We start from the raw sequence: 20456 nt of genomic DNA, 5'->3' as shown, positions 1-20456 counted from the left end.
TAAAAATTGTAAGGAGTAGACATGTTGTTTACAATGATACGAAATCTTCATGCTCTCAGAATATCAACAGAGTTAAGATATATAGAGAGAAGTTTTATCTTTGTATACAACAATAGGAAGGCTTCATGCTTTCAACAATATCAACACAGTTAAATCTATAAATTGATGGACTTATTGCGTACCCAAGGAATAAGTTAAAAACGCACCAAAAGAAAATAATATTTGTCTGAGTTGTTTGTATGTAATATATTTCTGTTACTGACTGAAAAAACAACACAGAAATAGAACAGTTTAAAACAAAATACTCTTAATTCCAGACTTATAGATAGGTCGTACACGTGGATGTTGGAGCTAATGGGCTTTCTATGTTCCCGGAAAACCGACCACAATCAATTTAATTTGGTCTTCTCAGTGGGAATAGCAATACTGTGGCCTTTTGGGTAACATAGACATGGAGCCCCGCGAAAAGGAATTTTTTACTTCTGCTGTATACTTCTTGCTCTTTCCAGAAGAGAACCGTTCGTGAAAGCTTTCCAATCGTGCGTTTTTCGGGTTTTTTTTAACTATAAAGTGCACTCCAAATAATGGGCTTCTAGAAGATGAAAGCTGGAGAAGTCTACCAATACTTTGTATTGGTTCAGATTAATGTCTAATCGGCTTTCGTTTTTTCTGGGAAGTTTTTTTTCGTATGACAGTCAGTTCATTGCGGGAATTTATGTGTCAGTTAATGTTCCGAACTTTAAGGGTATAAACATATATATAGCTAATATTGAAACTTAAAGAACAAGTACGCTACTATGGATTACAACTTAAAAACCCTTGAAGGATATGTTAATCCTATTATTATAATTCATAAACCCAGAGTGACTGAAACTAAATTTGTAAATATTTTCTGTGTGTATCTCTCCTCGTGACTTATCGAACGGTTTGTGATTAAAACAGGTTTTTTTACGTGTAAAATATTTGCACTAGACATGTTTTATTGCATATTGTGGTACATTTACAGCAAATCTTATATAATTTTATATTAAACTAGGAATAAAAAGATTTGATATGAAATTTTACGAATATAAAGAAGAAATAAATAGTAATTAAGAGATATAATCCGTTTATATAAAAACATAACTATACAACATATTATCACGTAATGATCAATCCAAGATCCGTTTGTGAACAATGAGTTAGGTTCATGACCTAGCACAATACCAAACATTAAAACTCTGTGATAATCAAACACCTTGTTTTACATGTAATTATTTTGACGAAACAGATCGAGAGAAAGTTTGATTATTCGTTTACGCTCATGATATTAGACCTATAATTATTTTAGACAAATTTTCTTTGTTGTTATATTACTCAGTTATTGAGTTTAACATTTTCATATAAGTACAATAGTTTTACCCGTATTTATTATCTAATTAAATTGATTTCTTCGAAATGTGTGAATCGTTGTGCCTTTTTCATCATCTGTTTTATCAACAACTGTTGGCCACCAGGTTGAAAACAGCTAATTGGATTGTCCTCGTCACATACTTGTTATGTGTACGTATAATAAATACTCAGCCTAGTTTTCACCGTGATTGCGTTAAGTCCGAATGGATCTACATACCTAAAAGTGGAAGTTCCAGAAGGAGAAAAACGAAACTAAACTTTCTTCAAGTTCTCACCAGGTTTGTGAAAGTTACACGAGAAGAAAAGACGGAACTAAAGATTATCCAATTTTTACAAAGTTGAGGAGGTTTCAGAAGGAGAGTAATATACATTCATAAATACGAGACTAAAAATTACACTATGTAACAAAATTTTTACATTTTTTTGTTCCTGGGCAGAAAGGGTTATTTTCCAATTGCTTATGCCTAAAGTAAATGGAAAAGACCTATTTTCCTCTTCAAACCTTGCTTTTGTGACCTGGTTAATGAAATTTTCAAATTTATCCATTTTCCAGAACATTCCAGGTAGATTCAATGCTGAGTAGCTGATAGAGAATTTTCTCAACCTTATAAGAATTTTCAAGAACTTTCTATAATGTTGTAGACTTTACGAAAATTTTCAAGAACCTTTTAGAATTTTTTAGAACTTTCTATAGTAATATATATATACAGGGGCTTACCACTCACCACTCCAGTTTAGTTCCAGCTGCCTAAGTGAACAACTAGACCTATCCAAGGAGGCTATACCAAGTTTACCTGTTATCTTTGCCTTTGAGACAGCAGGGACACCGCAGCGCACTCCAACAGGAAGCACAAGCCACAACAGACCGAGTTCTCTGTGGGGAGGCACAATGTCAAGTGTGAGCCACTAGTGGACCTCCAGAAGGTGTTCTTTCCATCATTGGACATAAAATTGAGTCTTATGAAACAATTTGTCACAGTTCTTGATAAGGAGTCTGCAGCTTTGAAGTACCTTCGAAACTTCTTCCCTAAACTGTCTGAGGCTAAGGAAAAAGCTGGTGTCTTTGTTGGACCACAAATAAAGAAGATCCTGGAGTGCACAGAGTTCCCCAAGAAACTCAGTAGGAAGGAAAATAAAGCTTGAGCAGCTTTGTCGCAGTGGTTCGGGGCTTCTTGGGCAATCATAAGGCCGAAAATTATGTGGAACTAGTTGAAGCTCTGGCGAAGAACGACGGCAAAATAGACTGCAGGGTGTCCCTGAAAGTCCATATTTTTGACACTCATCTTGATAAATTCAAGGAGAACATGGGAGCATACTCAGAGGAGCAAGGCGAGTGCTTCCACCAAGATGTACTGGACTTTGAACGCCGCTACCAAGGAGCGTATAACGAAAACATAATGGGAGACTATATTTGGGGGCTAATACTTGAAAGTGATTTACATTATAGTCGCAATCTCGAAAAACTACTTACTTCTAAACATTTTTTTATATTTTGGTATAACTTTAGTGTAAATACATGTAAATCTTTATTCATATGTTTTTTTATTCAGACCTTATATAAATGAAAATGTGCAAATTTGCCCGTTTTTACATAGAAAATAGGTTAATTTCTAAATTTCATCATCCAGGTCACAAAAGTAAAGTTTGAAGGGAATGATGGTCATTTTCAAAAGCAATCAAGAAATAACACATACTATCCAAGAATAAAATTTGTGTTACATAGTGTTATCAACACTTCAGTTTTAACTGCCTGAGTGAGAAAAATATGTTAGTAGTATTTTAGAAGTATAATACACCACATTTTATTTAATGTTGTTGCTGTAGATAACTTTTGATTTTGAAAATTTAATCTCGCTACCCGCAAGTTACAATAACGTATCATTAAAATGTCATCAGACAATCTTGTGGTTGTAACAGCAACATATAGATAAAACCCACGAACGTCTTGTTTATAATTCCAAACGATGGTCTTTATATGATTCAGAGCTAAATCCATGTAAGACTGCTATTATGGACTATGCGTCACAAAATAGAAGATAGTCGTTTTATGAATTTAAGTTAAAAAAGTCCTTAACTCGTTTATTTTAAGGTGATGTCCAGTTCCTGTTATGAGTGTAATTGGAAATGATATAGTAAAAAGCGTTGCTACAAGGAATTAATACTTTATTGGATTATTTTTACTTGAAATTTTTAGTTAAAATGTGGTTAAGCCTTTTCCAGAGGAAACGTTATTTATCAATGATGTTTAAGATCGAGAATAAACAGACGATAAGATATTTTCGCTGTGTTTGAAACCTTGCTAAAACTGTTGTTGTTTTCCGACATGACTGAAATTGGGCTTGGATTCTAACCCTGTTCAGTGGAAACTGGGAGTGCTGGTTAATCTTGTGGAAAAGTTCTAGATTTAATGGTTGACGAGCCAGGTTCGAACCTTCGTAATACCATAAAGTATTTCCCGCATTTTCAGCTGTGCTGTTGATGTAAACGTGAGAATAATTATTGTTCTCGGTTTGCAAGGATTTAAATCAGTTTCTAAAAAGGTCCTTTTATAGTACCATTTATCTTCAAGCATTTCGTTGTTGTTACATTGTTGAAATATTGCACAGAGTATTGGGTGCAAAAGGTCTGTTACGTCACATACATATTACTAAGTGGCAATACGAAGTACAATATTGAACTGTTTGTTAATAAGTTCCTAGCAATAAAATAAAATAAATAAATAAATAAAATTCGTGTCAGGTATTTTAATTTAACACTTTGCATGTCAAGAAGAGATGCAAAGCAACCGAGGGCTCTCAGAAGAGACCTCCTCTTCGCCCTACTCGTGAAGTAAAATTTAACTGGGCTAGTGATTGATTATTAATAGCTAAACCGACAAGATTTAAAGTTAACGGGTTAGTAATGCAATCTAGGGGCAAAGGTCCAATGGTGGTCCGTGGTAGGTTAAATACTGACTCTACAAAAAAATAAAACAACACAACAACACAACAGGATAGGGATCTGTAGATCCAAAAACCTAAGAATTTGCTGTGGGGAGAAACGGGAGTACCCCGAGAAAACCCACTTTCACGATCAGGACGCCAAAAAATCTACCCTGACCGTGCCCGGAAGTTGCTGGAAAAAAATCAGGGTTAGTAAAGCTTATAACAAAGAACACTCAAAAATATACAACGATAAAACACGTGTTAAGTCTGCGATCGATCAAAAGATCGATCTAAGGTACTAGGAGGATAAAAATAGGTAGTTCGTGGATACAAAACTGAGTGATCGATTCTATCTATCTCAATGAGTCGTTCTATTTCGGTCTAGGACGATTGGTGTCTTCTTGTGAATCTTGTTTGTGTCTTCTTGCTGAACGTGATGTTAATATCTATAGCGGTTGATACGTCTGCTTGCAGCAGAGATAATTGGCATACATGAAGATGAAAAGCTTACTGGACGAGGGGTACTCTGATTGACAGACTTCACATTTTGAAGATTAGTTCCTCGACGTCGAGGGCGTCCGGCACAAAATGAAAATATTGTAGGGTACATCCGTGGTTAAGTATAAAATCAGCTACCTGTTTATTGCCGGTCACGACTTTAACAAAGTTAGTTGGCAATTCTGTGGTCTTGGAATGAATTCTGTGAGCTGCATGGAGTTTCGTGGAGTTTGTTGTTTCCAGAGAATATTGAATTTCAGCTGGAGTTATAGGTAAATGAACGTTCTTAATAAATATCGAATATAGGCAACTTGAACTTTTAGTAGGAGAGCACTGAACGTTGATATCTGCTTTCCATGGTCTACGTAGATATGCATGGTCCTGGAGTGTTGAAAGCTGCAGTAATATGCCTCCTCGGCGAAGGATTCTAGTTTTTCTGGGGTCAACTGAGACGTTAGGTTTGAACTGACCGATGAAGGCAACATGGCATGGATGAGTTCTCACGTCTGAACATTTCAGCTACTAGTCAAGGAATGAAATAAAATAAGTACTGGTTTGAGTTTTGAAACGTGCCTTGTATCTCTTACGGCGTCCCCTAGTGGCACAGCGGCATGTCTGCGGACTCACACTGCTATAAACCGGATTTGATATCTATGGTGGGCAGAGCACAAATAGCCCATTGTGTAGCTTTATGCTTAATTCCAAACAAACAAATCTCTTATGGCTTAATGGTTGCTTATTCGACGTTTCTAACTTGGGGACTTTTTAACATTACTTAATTTCATGGCTTTATGATCCGATTCTGACTACTTGACCAGAGTGTCTTGGTAACTTAATCAAAGCCTTATCCTCTTGTATTTTATGTTATATTTATTGGTAACACACAGGTTGACCTTCATCCTGAACTCTAGCGGTGTCGAGTTGCAGAAATCCACTTGAGACTAGTGCCTTAAAGTAAGAAAGAACTTACAAATCTTAATAATATGAATATGCTAAGCGATAAAAAAAAAACTCGTTCTAAGCTAAAGCTTCCACGCGAAGTAAGGTTGAACAATGAACGCATTATTGAGCCAGATTCTATTGTAAAAACAAAATTCAGGTTGAGAAGGTACATTGTGTTTGGCAGATCAGGTGATTGATTAAGGCGTGGGATTGATTTTAGACGATCGTTATTCTGAAGAAGAAAAGTTCTTTCATGCTTGGTAATATGTTACCAGTTCTTTTAAAATGTACTCATCCACAGAACTTAGTTTTAAATTTTATATATTTATCCTTTCTCTCTCTCTTTTTTTTTTTTTGTATCGAAGAAAACGTGCAGTACAACTGAGTTTCCCTTAAAAATCTTATTTTGCTTTGGCTGAAATGGGAAGCTTTGTCACAGAAATTACTAATTACTTAGTAATATCATTAAAGAACGCTTCGACTCTGGTAAGAATTTTGTTTTGCACTTAACGTGTAGTACAACTGGATAATCTAACTCATTGTACTAATAACCAATGATATGACATTGTTCAGTGTGCTATTAAGCGACGATATGGCACTGTTCAATGTAGTAATAAGCAACGATATGGCACTGTTTAATGTACTAATAAGCAACGATATGGCACTGTTTAATGTACTAATAAGCAACGATATGGCACTGTTCAATGTAGTAATAAGCAACGATATGGCACTGTTTAATGTACTAATAAGCAACGATATGGTACTGTTCAATGTACTAATAAGCAATGATATGGCACTGTTCAGTGTACTTATAACAAACGAAATGTACTTGTTCAATGTACTAATAACAAACGAAATGAACTTGTTCAGTGTACTAATAACCAATGATATGACATTGTTCAATGTACTAATAATCGAATTGGTTAGTCGTTATATTTAGTTGCTCTGAAAGGAAAAGAAACCCAATAAACCAATCATTAAAAAAGATTTCAAATTCGCATACCTTGCAGCGAAAAACAATGTAATTCTCTTATTAAGTATGTAACGCCAACTAATTTTAAACTATATACACGTGTGTACAAACTGTTAAAATAATAATACAAGTTGCTTATTGTAGTCAATAGATGGCGATACAAGCTATACTCCCTGTGCAAGATATGTGTGATTAGTGTTTCGGCTTTTTTTTTTTTTTTCCAGTTGAAAAATACACTGAGCTTATAGCTGATCATATACAGTTGCTAAAATATCAATACTACCATTTGCTCAGAGAGTAATATGTAATGTGTTGTTTGTGCTAGGAATACTTGCTCGTGAATTCTTCATAAGATATTTCATTGTATTTGCAGTTTGTTTTTAATGAGAAAGAATCAGTTATTTTTCATTCCGTTTGAACTGTTTTTTGTTGTTAGCCTTAAACATTCTCCGAAATATTTGTTCACAAAAGTATTACATTAAACGAATTAAAATATTTCAAATCATTGTTGAAATCCTAGTGCGTTAATACTAGTCAAATGATCGGGTTGTAGACTGAGGGGTAGGAGCTCACGGCTTACTGGTGAATAGTTTTGAACTTGTGACTTTGCTGCTCAACCACTGGCATTTTTAGTATTTGTTTTATCCGAAGGTGGTGTATCAGAAGGGAAGTAAGGTTTTATTAAATGCAAGATAAATACTTTTTCTACCTGTACCAGGCCTGGCATGGCCAAGCGCGTAAGGCGTGCGACTCGTAATCCGAGGGTCGCGCCCGCGTCGCGCTAAACATGCTCGCCCTCCCAGCCGTGGGGGGTGTATAATGTTACGGTCAATCCCACTATTCGTTGGTAAAAGAGTAGCCCAAGAGTTGGCGGTGGGTGGTGATGACTAGCTGCCTTCCCTCTAGTCTTACACTGCTAAATTAGGGACGACTAGCACAGATAGCCCTCGAGTAGCTTTGAGCGAAATTCCAAAACAAACAAACTACCTGTACCGAAATTTTCTTAAGATCTCTTTTTGTAAAATTTTCAGCGGTCTGTTGCAGGTTCAAATTATTTGTTGTTGTTTTTTTTTTAATTTCACGCAAAGCTACACAAGGGCCATCTGCATTAGCAATTTGGCAAATTCTTGTATGGGTCCCCTATTGATCTCGGACACGGGGATAATCCCCCTTACCCCAGTTATCGGTTGTCCTGTAACAAAGAATTGACAATATTGCAAAGTGACCTTTTGGTTGTTCTACTAAGAAAGAAAACTATATGTAGTATTCTTTTAAAAGTGTGAGCCATACCCTTTGCGTATTTACTGACGTAGGCTTAATTATAGTGTACTTGGCATGACCATTGCCATTCTTGACGTGACTTTGAATTGTTTGTTTTTTTGAACGTGTGAGGTGATTTATTTGATAAGAATAAAATAGCTTACATCAGCAGCCTCTGTTGTTAATCAAGTCCACATTATGAGCCCATTATTTTCCTATCAAAACATTATACATGATAACACTATAGTGAAATTAGGTACTTAGTGTTTAGTTAATATCGTGATATCAACTACAAATATATAAAATTAATATTCCTCTTGGTAGACACAGCAGATAGCCCGATGTGACTTTACTAAAAGAAATACACACAAACATATAATTAATATTATTAAATATTAATAAATAACACTATGTAACAAAAGTTTTACTTTTTCTTGTTTTTGGGCAGAAAGTGTAATTACTAATTGCTTATGCCTAAAGTAAATGAAAAAACCTATTTCTCTCTTCAAGCTTTGCTTTTGTGACCCGGAATCGTATAACAAAACATGCTGGGAGACTATATTTGGGGTTGATACGTGAAAGTGATTCACATTACAGTCGCAAATCTCGAGAAACTACTCACTTCTAAACATTTTTTATAACATTAGTATAAATAGATGTAAATTTTGATTCATATGTTGTTTTATTCAGACCTTATGGAAATGAAAATGTGAAAATTTGCCCGTTTTTACATAGAAAATAAGTTAATTTCTAAATTTTATTATCCAGGCCACAAAAGCAAAGTTTGAAAAGAATGATAGCCATTTTCTGTACTTTTACAACGTAAGCAATTAAGAAATGATACATAGTATCCAGAAACAAATTTTGTGTTACATAGCGTAACAAAAATTGTTGCTAGTGACATATTTTTGAAACGTAACAAGCGTATGAAGTTTTTCGATGTTGTTAAAGGCCGCTAGCTCTTGGTATTAAAGAAAGTATTGTTGATATAATAAACACTAGATGGACATAGAGTTTACAAGTTCTATTCAAAGAGGGCGTTTAACGAGCTGTAACAGTTATGTCTCCAGCTCTCACTGACTGGCTAAACCCTGCGATTTTGTTCAAGCTTCAGCATATAAACTGTTATTGCAGCAAAGTTTTGTCCAACAAACATGCTCAATTAATATAATGTAAAAAAAGTACAAGAAGAAAAGTGTAAAAGGTCCAAGGTTTGTTTTATGGTCGCCAATTCAATAACGACCTCATAACAAGATATGGCGTTAAGTACTTCGTCGATATCCTGGATTGAGGTGGTTTTGTACTTATCCAAGTGGTTGAGTGCCACTTGAGGAACAGTTTATATAAAGTTAAAGTTTTGTTTTCTTTTTTTAATTTTGTACAAAACTACATCTCGCTGTCTGAGTTAGCTGTCTTTAATTTAGCAATGACAGATTAGAAGGAAGGCAGTTATTCAACACCACCCACCGCCAACTCTTGGCTTGCTGTTTTACTAATGAATAGTGGGATTGGATTAACGTTATAACGTTTCCGCGGCTGAAAGGGCGATCATGTCCAATGACAGGGATTGGAACCCGCAAGTAAAAAGCTATGGGATCAGGAACAAGAATCGCAAGGCAAACCAGAAAGAAAATCTTGATTCGAATCTCTATCCTTAAAGTCTGAACACAATACAACATCAGGGCGGTGATAAGTATAGTCTGTACTCCACCCCCAGTTATTACCAGCATTTAGATTGCACGAGAGGAAAAAGTTAATCTGAAGCAAAACAAAAATCAAAAAAAGGAATCGGTTGGTGACGTTGCCAAGAAAATGAAGTAGTAGCGAATTACACAGGCCTGCGGTAGTTTTATTGTCTTGATATTTTTGCATGTTTTATAGTAATTCCTGCACGCTGAACCTGAAAATGATATCTATTTGTCTTCACGTACAGATGTTTCCAAAAACGTCTATGTACTTTTACATAAGTGAATCATTTTAACTGCAGTCAGATCACATTTTGTTGTGTTTAAGATGTGGTTAGGGCGTTTTACTTGCATTCTGGGTGTCACGGGTTCGAATCCCCGTTACATCAAACGTGCTCGACCTCTCAGCCCTATGAGTGTTATAATATGACGGTGAATCCCACTATTCGTTGGTAAAATACTAGCCCAAGATTTGGCGGTGGGTGATGATGACTACCTACCTTCTCTCTAGTCTTACACTGCTATATTAGAGACGGCTAACGCAGATATCCCTCGAGTAGGTTTGCACGAAATTCAAAACAAACCAAACAAACGTAATAAGTCGGGTGGATGGGGGTTGTTTGCCCACGCGCTATTACCACAATGGACATACCCTTGCGTTTAGAGAGTGCCGCATAATGTGTTTTTAAAGTTGATAATGACAAATGTAATTTTAACCACATAGCCATTGGTGATATTCGAACCAAAAATCCCCCGTAGGGGCAGCGGTAAGTCTTCGGATTTAAAATGCCGAAATCAGGGACTAGATTCCCCTCGGTGGATACAGCAGACAGCTCGATGTGGCTTTGCTATAAGAAAAACACACACACTCGAACCAAATATTATTGTTGAACCATCATCATTATATACACGTGTGTGTGTGTGTTAAGATAAAAAAATATAGTTTAGTTTAATTTCATATTGACTATACACGTTTTACAAATTGAGTCTAGCTGTTTCTTTGCACTTGATCATAAATTTGTAATATTTAAAGATATACGTAGTTTGACCTCACTCGTAATTTTGAAATAGCATACAGGTTTTTGTTATTGTTTTTTCAAGAGGCAGAAAGTCAAATATATTGGTTTAACAGCTTAAGATTTCGTTGTTAATTTCCACGTTAACTTTCTCGTAAAAATCAAGTTCAGTTTACGATGATAACATTTTATTGATGTTACTTGCAATCATGCAAGAAGTGTCTGACTTTTGCAGTAAGTAGAAGGCTGAATGGAAATGACGAGACAATAATTATATTTTCCTCAATCACGGAATGTAGAATCTATCGATTTAAACATTTAGCCGGAGACTACATTAATGGAGTTTTAATGTTGTATGTAAGCCTAACAATTGAACACATTTCACGAAACGAAAACGAATACTGTAATTAAAGCTTGGTTTTATTTGTTGGGCAACGTTTGTGGTCGATTATTTTCCAACTTATACTTTCTGATTGGACTGTAAGATTGTCTTTATTAAGTGAAGCTAATTTTCCTGGTTTGGACGGTTGTTGTTCTTATGAAAAGTTGATTTTCTCGCATCGATTCCTGTTTTTATCACTTCTCATCATTGGTGTTGCTTTCTTGTGTTTAAATAATGAGTGTGTGCGTCTGTATGTTTTAGAAAACGACTCAGTACTGTGCCTTTCGACTGGAAGAAAACCAATATACGATTGTAGACATGACAATTTTGTAGCTACCTTGAACAGTTGTATGGGATGGATGAAAGCAGCACATCTGGATTGCCAGCTGTATAAAATCACCTGTACAGATGGTACTAGATATGTTGGAAGCACAGCAGATGAATTGATCGTCATGCTTTTTATAGTACAAAGATCTCTATACAGTACGCTTGTTACGCAGATGGATCTGTTGACTCCAGTATCTATTCGTAGAAGATATTGGAAAGTGTCTCATTATGCAGATATTGCTTATTTCACGTGTTCAGAAAAAATCCCCTGCAACCCCCCATCTTCTGATTCATTGAAAACATTTAAAAACATGTATTTAAGTTTCCCAAAACTACTGCAGGTACATTTGAAAAACTTGGGTGTTTAATGCTTGCTATATGGTAACTATACCAAATGATTGTGATCACGCTTCTATCCAATCCATATCTTTCATCATTCTTATCACATATCCATTAATAATTCATACATATGTGTATATGTGTTCGTATCTAAACACATAATAGTTGCTAAACTGTTGAAATATAGATCAAAAGGAAGGACTGCATTAAAAACTACAAGGCCAAATCTGTGATTAAAAAAGCTTTGATTATCGAACAAGTTTTAACAACCACAAAATACAGTATTAACCACTGTTAGATGGGCTCCCATATTAGAGAAGGAGGAAGAAACATAAAATAAATGAAAATAAAAATAATGTAGGAGAGCGAGATCTAGGTGTTCAAGTTCACCACGTCCCACATCTATATCAACCTTCACTGCCTGCAGTCAGTTGTGGGAAGGTAACTGGTCTCCAAATAAAGGAAGACTAAAATAAGGTTCAGCCAACTGGGGTAAGGGAACCTAACCTCTTGGCGTTGGCATCCCAGGTCCAATAACAGAAGTAAAGCTAAAATTAATTAGTAATTAGTATTACAGTAGACAGATTATACTAGAATACCAACGTGCACGTTATGCTTGGTACCATGTGAGCATTGAGGTATAAGTAAAAGGTAACTGTAATGGTGAACATTATCCACTACGTGACTTGAGTAAGCACAATGATTTCGAAAGGAGAAGCCATGATGCTCAAGCAGTATAGACAAATGTGTTCGTAAAGACGGTCTCTCCTGGAATGTATAAACACTTAGGGGCTAGTGGGAAACGAGACGTAAAATTAGCAGTGTCAACAGGGATTGGCAATTAATAGGATGAGTTGTTGTAAACTACAGACGTGCAATAGTCACGCAAGTCATGGATACGTTCGACACCGAAGGGCATCACACACCATATTTAATCATTAGAATAATGTTCCTTGAAGAGTGAACGCTGTATTGGATCTTGTATGGCACCCATTTACAAACCCCTGATTTTCGACAAATACCAGAAAACTTTCCTTGAATGGTGCTGAGACTGGCACAATTGAAATTTAGATTAATGGATGAAGGTCATGTGGCCTGATGAGTCACGTTTTATGTTGTTTCGAACAGATGAAATGATTCATATTGTTATAGTAGAAACACACGAATCATTTGACCCACGATGTATCATGCCATCATTATATTAAAGTGGCATGATAATAAAGACATATAATCCTATTAAGAAAGGAGTAGGATTGATGGATTGTTTTCGGTTGTTGGCAACCAGTAAATTCGTATAATGCTACTCATATATCCAAACATTGATGGAAGTGTTTATTGGCGGTATTGCCATCGTCCATTGAGTTCGTGTGACAGGTTTTGAAAAACTGATATGAACTTCATACCACCTATTCTGGCCACTGAAGTACCTGAATCTTTGGAATGAGTTAGGACATACTTTACTTGGTTCTGCATACTTTTGTGAAAATGGTGCCTAATAGCACCGGATTTTCATCACCATCTTCTGAAATCATCGAAATGCTGATGTAATCGCTATCAAGAGTGGTCCAACTTCCTATAAAGTGAATTCTGTAATTGTTTTTCCAGCCAATGTGCATGTATAGAACGATTAATCTAATACGTTTTTAAAACCCGTTGTGTTCTCATGGGTGTAAGTTTAACACCTATATATTCGACTAATAGGGAAATCTCAACTATTCGACAGTGCCATACTGTCTCATTTAAGTTTCTGGATGAAGGCATATGTTATAAACTTTATACTAAGGAAGGATTTTCACATAGAATAAAACATGTGGAGCCTTGACCAATGACGATTCCACGGATGGCTATCTCGAATTATTACATGTATCAGCACACCCATATGAAGATGTAGAAACTGCATAAAGTGGATCTCTACCACACTCAAGACTTCAGATAACACTGTCATAGGACTCATCCAACCAGAAAATAGTCACTAACAAATTACACGTGCAAATGTAATAGATAATTTGCAAATGCTTTTTGCTCGTTGAAAGAAACATAAAACACTGGTGAACAAACTGTTCCTCATACACACTGGTCGAGAAATATACTACTAGTGCACGAGCTATTCCTCAGACACATTGGTTGAGAAAAAGACATACAAAAGGGTACGATTGTTCCACAGTCATGTTGGTCGAGAAAAAAAGACATAATTATGTACAAACTATTCCCCGGACACGTTTGTTGAGAAAAAAAAAAGGCACTATTTAGCTGTGTGAAACATTCCTTGCATATGAGACTAGAATATTTTCTAATGCCTCTTGATACCAACTGAATGATTTTCACAAGAACTAATGAATGTGTTACCGATCATTAGGTGATGAGAATTTGTAAAAGAGATTATGGAAAAATATTTTATTGCGGGCCTTACAATTGCCACAGGTTCCTTATGTAATGGGACCTGGCATGGCCAAGTGGTTATGACGCTCGACTTTCTATCCGAGGATCACGGGTTCGAATCCCCGTCACGCCAAACGTGCTCGTTCTTTCAGGCATGGGCGCGTTATAATGTGACAGTCATTCCCACTATTCGTTGGTAAAAGAGTAGCCCAAGAGTTGGCAGTGAGTGGTGGTGAAGAGTTGTCTCTCCTGTAGTCTTACACTGCTAAATTAGGAACGGTTAGCGCAGACAACCCTCGAGTAGCTTTACGCGAAATCCAAAACAAACAAACAAACAAGGACAAAGTTTCGACTCCCAATTCCGACTGCATGAAAATACGTGTAGTCTATTTAGTTTTTAAAGCAGCGTTTTTTTTTATTGCTGTATACTAATGACTGAAAAGGTAAGCATGTTCGGTGACGAGATTCAATCCCACGACTTTCAAATTGCCAGTTAAGCAGCAGGGTATCTCAAACCAGTACCAATTGAAATTGAAATATGAAAATAAATTATGTAATAAAGGAGAGAATGAGTGATTATTAGCGTCGTAAAAAATAATAAAATGAACTTAAAACATTAGAAAAAGGAAAATTTGGGAAAATATGGAATAAGTTCCAATAGCTCATGCTATTTGAAAGAAAGGTTATTCTTGTGGGACAGCGGTTAACACAGCAGATAGTTGAATGTGGCTTTGCACTAAAACAAACAAACAAATAAAAGAAAGTTATTTTACAACTGAAATGGCAATTTGGTTTTTAATCATACGTTGGTGTATTTTTAAGTGATTGCAGCGCCCTTTTACCATGAGCATCATAAAGAAAACAAGGTATGTTTAATTCCCTTCATCTCTATTTTAAAAGCTAACTAAGCCCGACGAAGAACATATGCTCGAAACGTATCTAATAACATAAATTTTTATTATAAACGTCTATTTTCTTTAGCGTGTTAAGTGATACAAATATGCTATATTTAAAACAAAGTTTTAATATGTTAGTTTTGCAACGTTATGCTTTATATTTTTTGTAGGTTTCGTATGACCTAGTGATCAGTGGTTTGAAACCCAGCGCTGAACATTGTTAATGATTTTATTCGAAATATTGTATAGGAAAACTTGCAGTTCAACATTATAAGATGCCTAATTTTGTTTTTATTTACCTTGTACACGGTTTTTATTAGCGGTGGAATTCCCTAAAACCGTTATAACTACAGTTTAATAGATTGGGTTTCATTTTTATTTTTAATATCCTATACGTTGCGATTTATTAATCTGCATTTTTAAAAGTTCTATACTTTGTTGAGTAAACCACGTTCTTTGAAAGAATACTTACGTTGTTCTCTTAGACTTAAACCTCCCCATTGTACTAGATGTACTTCCGCAGGGTTCCCGAAAGTGTTCTGTTTCAAGAATAACCACAACGAAAATGAAGAGTAACAAATATTTTTGTCTTGCTTTTGAAGTTCATGTGTCATGCTGTGTTATAACTTTCAGAATGCATATTTTTTTTCGTGATTTATGCTTACGTTCTACTGACGTCACGACGTTAAGCGACTTTTATCTGACGTTGTTTTAGTGTCTACTGACTGACATACTGACAGACAACACACTATTGTATAGAGGTGCATGTCATTAAAACAGTTAATCCCTCTACGCGGCCTTCGGCCCCCTTTCGGGAAAATATAATCTTTAGGCAATGCGCATGCTCAACAAAACAAAAAATTAAGAAAAACAATTGGCCGATTGCATTCAAAAATTATTTTTTTTCGATTTGGAAAGCGAGAACTTCATAACCCGCCCGGTATGGCCAGGTCGTTAACACACTCAACTCGTAATCTGACCATCAATCCCACTATTCGTTGGTTAAAGACTAGCCCAAGAGTTAGCGGTGGTTAGTGTTGACTAGCTGCCTTCCCTCTAAGTCTTACGCTGAAAAATTAGGAACGGCTAGCACAGATAGCCCTCGTGTAGCTTTGCGCGAAATTAAAAAAAACAACAACAACAAAAACTTCATAACGGAAGTGTATTAGGTTTGAGAATTTTAATGGGCTACAAATACCTCTTAAATGAAAAAGGGACAAATATTTTAACTTCTATTCTCTAGTACAGAGGTCGAAATGTCCCTCTTTCAATCAACAGGCAGTTGCAAGCCATTAAATATCGTATTTCAGGCTCAGTAGTCGAGTTTTCAGTTTTTATCACGTATTATAAGGATCTTACCAATGAATAATATCATATATTGAATGCCTCCTAGACAATTTGTGTCAAAGACACCGTGTAGTCTTCGTAGCACCGCTGTAAAGTTGAGACACTAATCTATATTGTTTGATTGCCATCTAGAGACTGTTTCATGAACCATTCTTTAGCGTGCTCCTTGTATAGGTTGGTTTTATTACTTAGTAATAAAATGTTTAGTGTCACATACCTACTAGCGTGCTAGTTAATATCTTGTTGATTTAATTATGCTTTATAGCCAATTAATCAATGAATGTAAGGTAATACTACTCATAACGTAATCACGTATTCTTATTTCTAATTTTTACGATTTAAAAATTACTCTGCTTCTTGCCTTTATGCTTAAAAAGCGAGTAATAAAATCACTTTTAGCAAAATCGCTTAAAATATTTTGGTATAACAGTTTCATGCTATCATAAAAACCAAAAAGAGTACTAACTATGCTATTGTTCAGCCTTATCGTTAATATATATATAAAAGATGTTTTGTTTGAACCTCGCGCAAAGCTATAAGAGGGCTATCTGCGCTAGCCGTCCATAATTTAGCAGTGTAAGAATAGAAGGAAGGCAGCTAGTCACCACCATTCACCGCCAGCTCTTGGGTTACTTTTTTACCAACGAAATAGTGGGATTGACAGTCACATTATAAAGCCCCCACCGCTGATAGGGCGAGCATATTTGGTGTGACGGGGATTCGAACTCGCGACCCTCACGTTACGAGTCGAGTGCCTTAACCATTTGGCCATGCCGGGCCGTTTTGTTTGTTAAGCACAAGGCAGAATAATGAATTATCTGTGCTGTGTCCACCATGGATATCAAAACGTGATTTCTAGTGTTGTAGGTCCGTAGGCATATCGCTGTACCACTGGTGTAAGGAGGGAAATACGTAAAACTAGAAATATTGTTCCTCATCGTATTGCCTCGGTTGCGGTATTGAAACCCGGCGCCGAATATGCTGGAACTTTTAGATGTGAAGATGTTGTCATGTGTTGGTCAATTCCACTATTCATTACTAAAAATAGTAGCTCGAGAACTGAAGGTGGGAGCTAACCGTTTGCCTTCCCCGTTTTTGGCATTCAGTTTAAAATTAGGAACTTAATATTTTCTTTCCAAACATTGTACAATAAACGAATGAAACATGTTCCTAGATTGAATCCAAGAACGTCACGTGGCTTAGAAAAAATGGTGTCAGTTACTAGCCTTCATACCATATCTAGAGATATGATATATGAAAATGTGTATGTAAGCATGCGTAGTGAAATTATCAGGTGTATTATTTTCTGAGAAGTCTGTAAAATAATGAATTTCTAAACCTCAATTGCTGTGGCAGAGATTCAGTGAGAAAGTTATTTTCTCTGTAAAACAAATGTTAAAGACGTTAATTACCCAAGGTTTAAAATTATGCATCTAAATATAACTTGTTGAAATAAAACAATTTGCAATCAATGGAATAGCAGTTGTAAATAACTCCATAAAGATGTATAGATAATTTTTGTCATGATTTAAGTGTATTTTCTGTGGAATTACATTGATTTCGGTGTTAAAGTAGTTTACCATAGAAAAGCATATATATTTTTTAAAATAATAAAATAATCCGTTATTAGCTGATTGGGTTATTTTGACATAAAGGTTGATCGGTTACAACTAATCAATCATCTTTATTATCTTATACTGATCGAGATTATTTGACTGGTTAGTCGCCTAACGTGAATCAGATTCCAGCCAATCATCTTGGTTGTTACATACTAACTACCTTTTTGACTGGAATAAGGATACATGTGTTCACTCGTTTTGAGGTAGGGTTATATTCAAGATGTGACATGAAGAACCGTTTTTGTTTTATATCAAGAGTGTATATAGTGATTTACCTGCATTAAAAAAAGGTAAGTTTTTTGTATCTCTTTTTTTGACAGTGTTAGATGAAAAGAGTGATAGTAAAATATACAAGTTCGTTTTTTTCTCTCTCTCCTGTTTCTGCAGGGGACTCGTCGTCGGAAACCGGTTCTGTTGGTGATATCCTTGTCAGGTGTAAAGGTATGCAGCCCAGATGGCAAGGTCAGTATCGATTTGTAGGTTTAGTTAAAATAATATCCATTTTCAGTATTCGTGTTGTCTTCTTGTTTTCGGTTTGGTGTGAATTTAGAAAAAAAAAAAGTTTCTTTCCATTTTGTGTTGCTACAGTAATCAAACTGCGGTTTCTCATGCTATGTAGTTTTTGAAGTAGCCATTATAACATGTCATCGTTTGTGTATTTTAATTCGCGCAAAAAAAGCAAACCCGTCTCGAATGTTAGTGACATCAGCTGGTGTTAAGCGCAAGGCTAAAAACTTCACCATTGAGCCACCAGGGGTTGAGGATAACTGAACTGTTTTGTTTGTTTGTTTTGAATTTCGCGCAAAGCTACACGAGGGCCATCTGCGCTAGCCGTCCATAATTTAGCAGTGTAAGACTAGAGGGAAGGCAGCTAGTCATCACCACCCACCGCCAACTCTTGGGATACTCTTTTACCAAAGAATAGTGGGATTGGCCGTACGTTATAATTTTTTGTGTCTCAAATAGTGTTATCGTCATATCACACCTTTATGAAGTTAAGTCTAACCATATGTTGTTCCGTAATACAAAACTGATAACTGAGTCATTTCGATCTAGCGTCATTTAATGTGCGTCTTTGGTATGAATGAAACAATAGCATTGATATTTCATTAAATACCTCAGACGAGGATTAATAATGGAGTTTTTAGGTTGCGATAGCACACGTTTATGATCCACAAAACTGGTTGAAATATTTTGTGAAATGATATTGCATAGAGACAGACAAATCGACTATTTTATATACAAGTACGTAACACCTAGCAAGAAAGTAACTGATAAGCCCTTGTAAATCAATTGAAAAGAGTTTTAATACATGTATATGTGTAGACTCACTTGGATTATAACTCGCAGAAAAATCGATAAATTCCTTGGAGGTTTGAGATACAAGGAGCTGACTAGCTTTTTTGTTGAACTTGAGATATTGTGGGTTTATTTTAATTGATGTAAATGGATTTCATTTTAGTATTTTATGATTTTGGTAGTTCAGGAGCAGTGAGTAAAATCATGATTAGTTTTAACTCAATCTCTTACTTTTTTCTTCTATTGTTTTCCGTTTTAAAATTACGTCAACGATTTCACGTTTTGTTAACTAAATGAAGGAGGAGTACCTGATATATTTCGAATTCAGCTGCTTCAAAGCTTTAAAAACTTTTTCTTGCATAAATGAAGCTAGTGAAATATATACGAGTTAATATTGTCCCATGAATTGGACATGGCGCGATAAGGGTATGTTAATTAAAACTTCGAATAATGGCAAAATTGAATATGCTGTAGGGAATATAATAACATCGTAATAAGGTTTATTAACTAGGATTCAGCAAGAGTACAAACAAAATAACGATTACAGAGAGGGAGGAAGAGGTCAATACTGACCCTCCCTGGTCAAAAACATGGTCCGAATCCGACGAATAAAATAAAGAATTTTAAGTATCAGTAAACTACATGTAGTAAAAATATTGTCATTTCTTTTACTTTCAACCACTTGGATATTGAAACCTTTCTTTCTAAGCCTAATAATTATTAGTACTGTAGTAGCTTGCCATGTTCTTTTTTCGCTTTTACAGAATATTTAACTTTATTACTTCATGTTGCCTGCTCTTTGTGTAAAGTGACAAAGTTTAGTTAAAGTGTAAGAAGATGTGTTAGACACGCGTCATAGTATTTTCAGTATATTGCTTTCTATTTTATTACGTTTAACACTGTTATGGACGATTCAAGTGTTCAGTTAACTTATTATTTTGTATCTTCATAAACAGTTTTTGGCTGTACTATTGGTAATGTCCTGCTACTTGAGACGACACAAATCATCCAATAAGGTGTTGTAGTGCATTTGTTATACATGCCACGCTCTTTTAAAATTACACTGTCGGATTTGTATAATGAATTTTTATTGGTTGAAAGACACGTTAGGTAGATTTGGAGAAAATTCAATCATGTTATATTAATTGTGAGAAGAAGAAATTTACTATATACCTTAA

General features: G+C 35.6%; 1 protein-coding gene across 6 annotated transcripts in view; it reads left to right on the top strand.

Moving 5' to 3' along the window:
* The window catches only part of LOC143230528 (uncharacterized), a 286917-nt gene that overhangs the window by 79188 nt on the left and 187273 nt on the right, over positions 1-20456 (top strand). For 5 of the 6 annotated variants that reach the window (XM_076464250.1, XM_076464254.1, XM_076464251.1 and 2 more), the window contains one exon: positions 18367-18441. In XM_076464250.1, the coding sequence (XP_076320365.1) occupies positions 18367-18441 (75 nt within the window). Of the gene's footprint in view, positions 1-18161; positions 18270-18366; positions 18442-20456 lie in introns of those variants that run through there. The other variant, XM_076464255.1, reaches the window with a different exon arrangement.

The sequence above is a fragment of the Tachypleus tridentatus genome, chromosome 10 (genome assembly GCF_004210375.1).
Source record: "Tachypleus tridentatus isolate NWPU-2018 chromosome 10, ASM421037v1, whole genome shotgun sequence".
Classification (NCBI taxonomy): Eukaryota; Metazoa; Arthropoda; class Merostomata; order Xiphosura; family Limulidae; genus Tachypleus; species Tachypleus tridentatus.
Note: the sequence above shows the minus strand (reverse complement) of the source record. Positions and strands in the feature narration are given on the sequence as shown.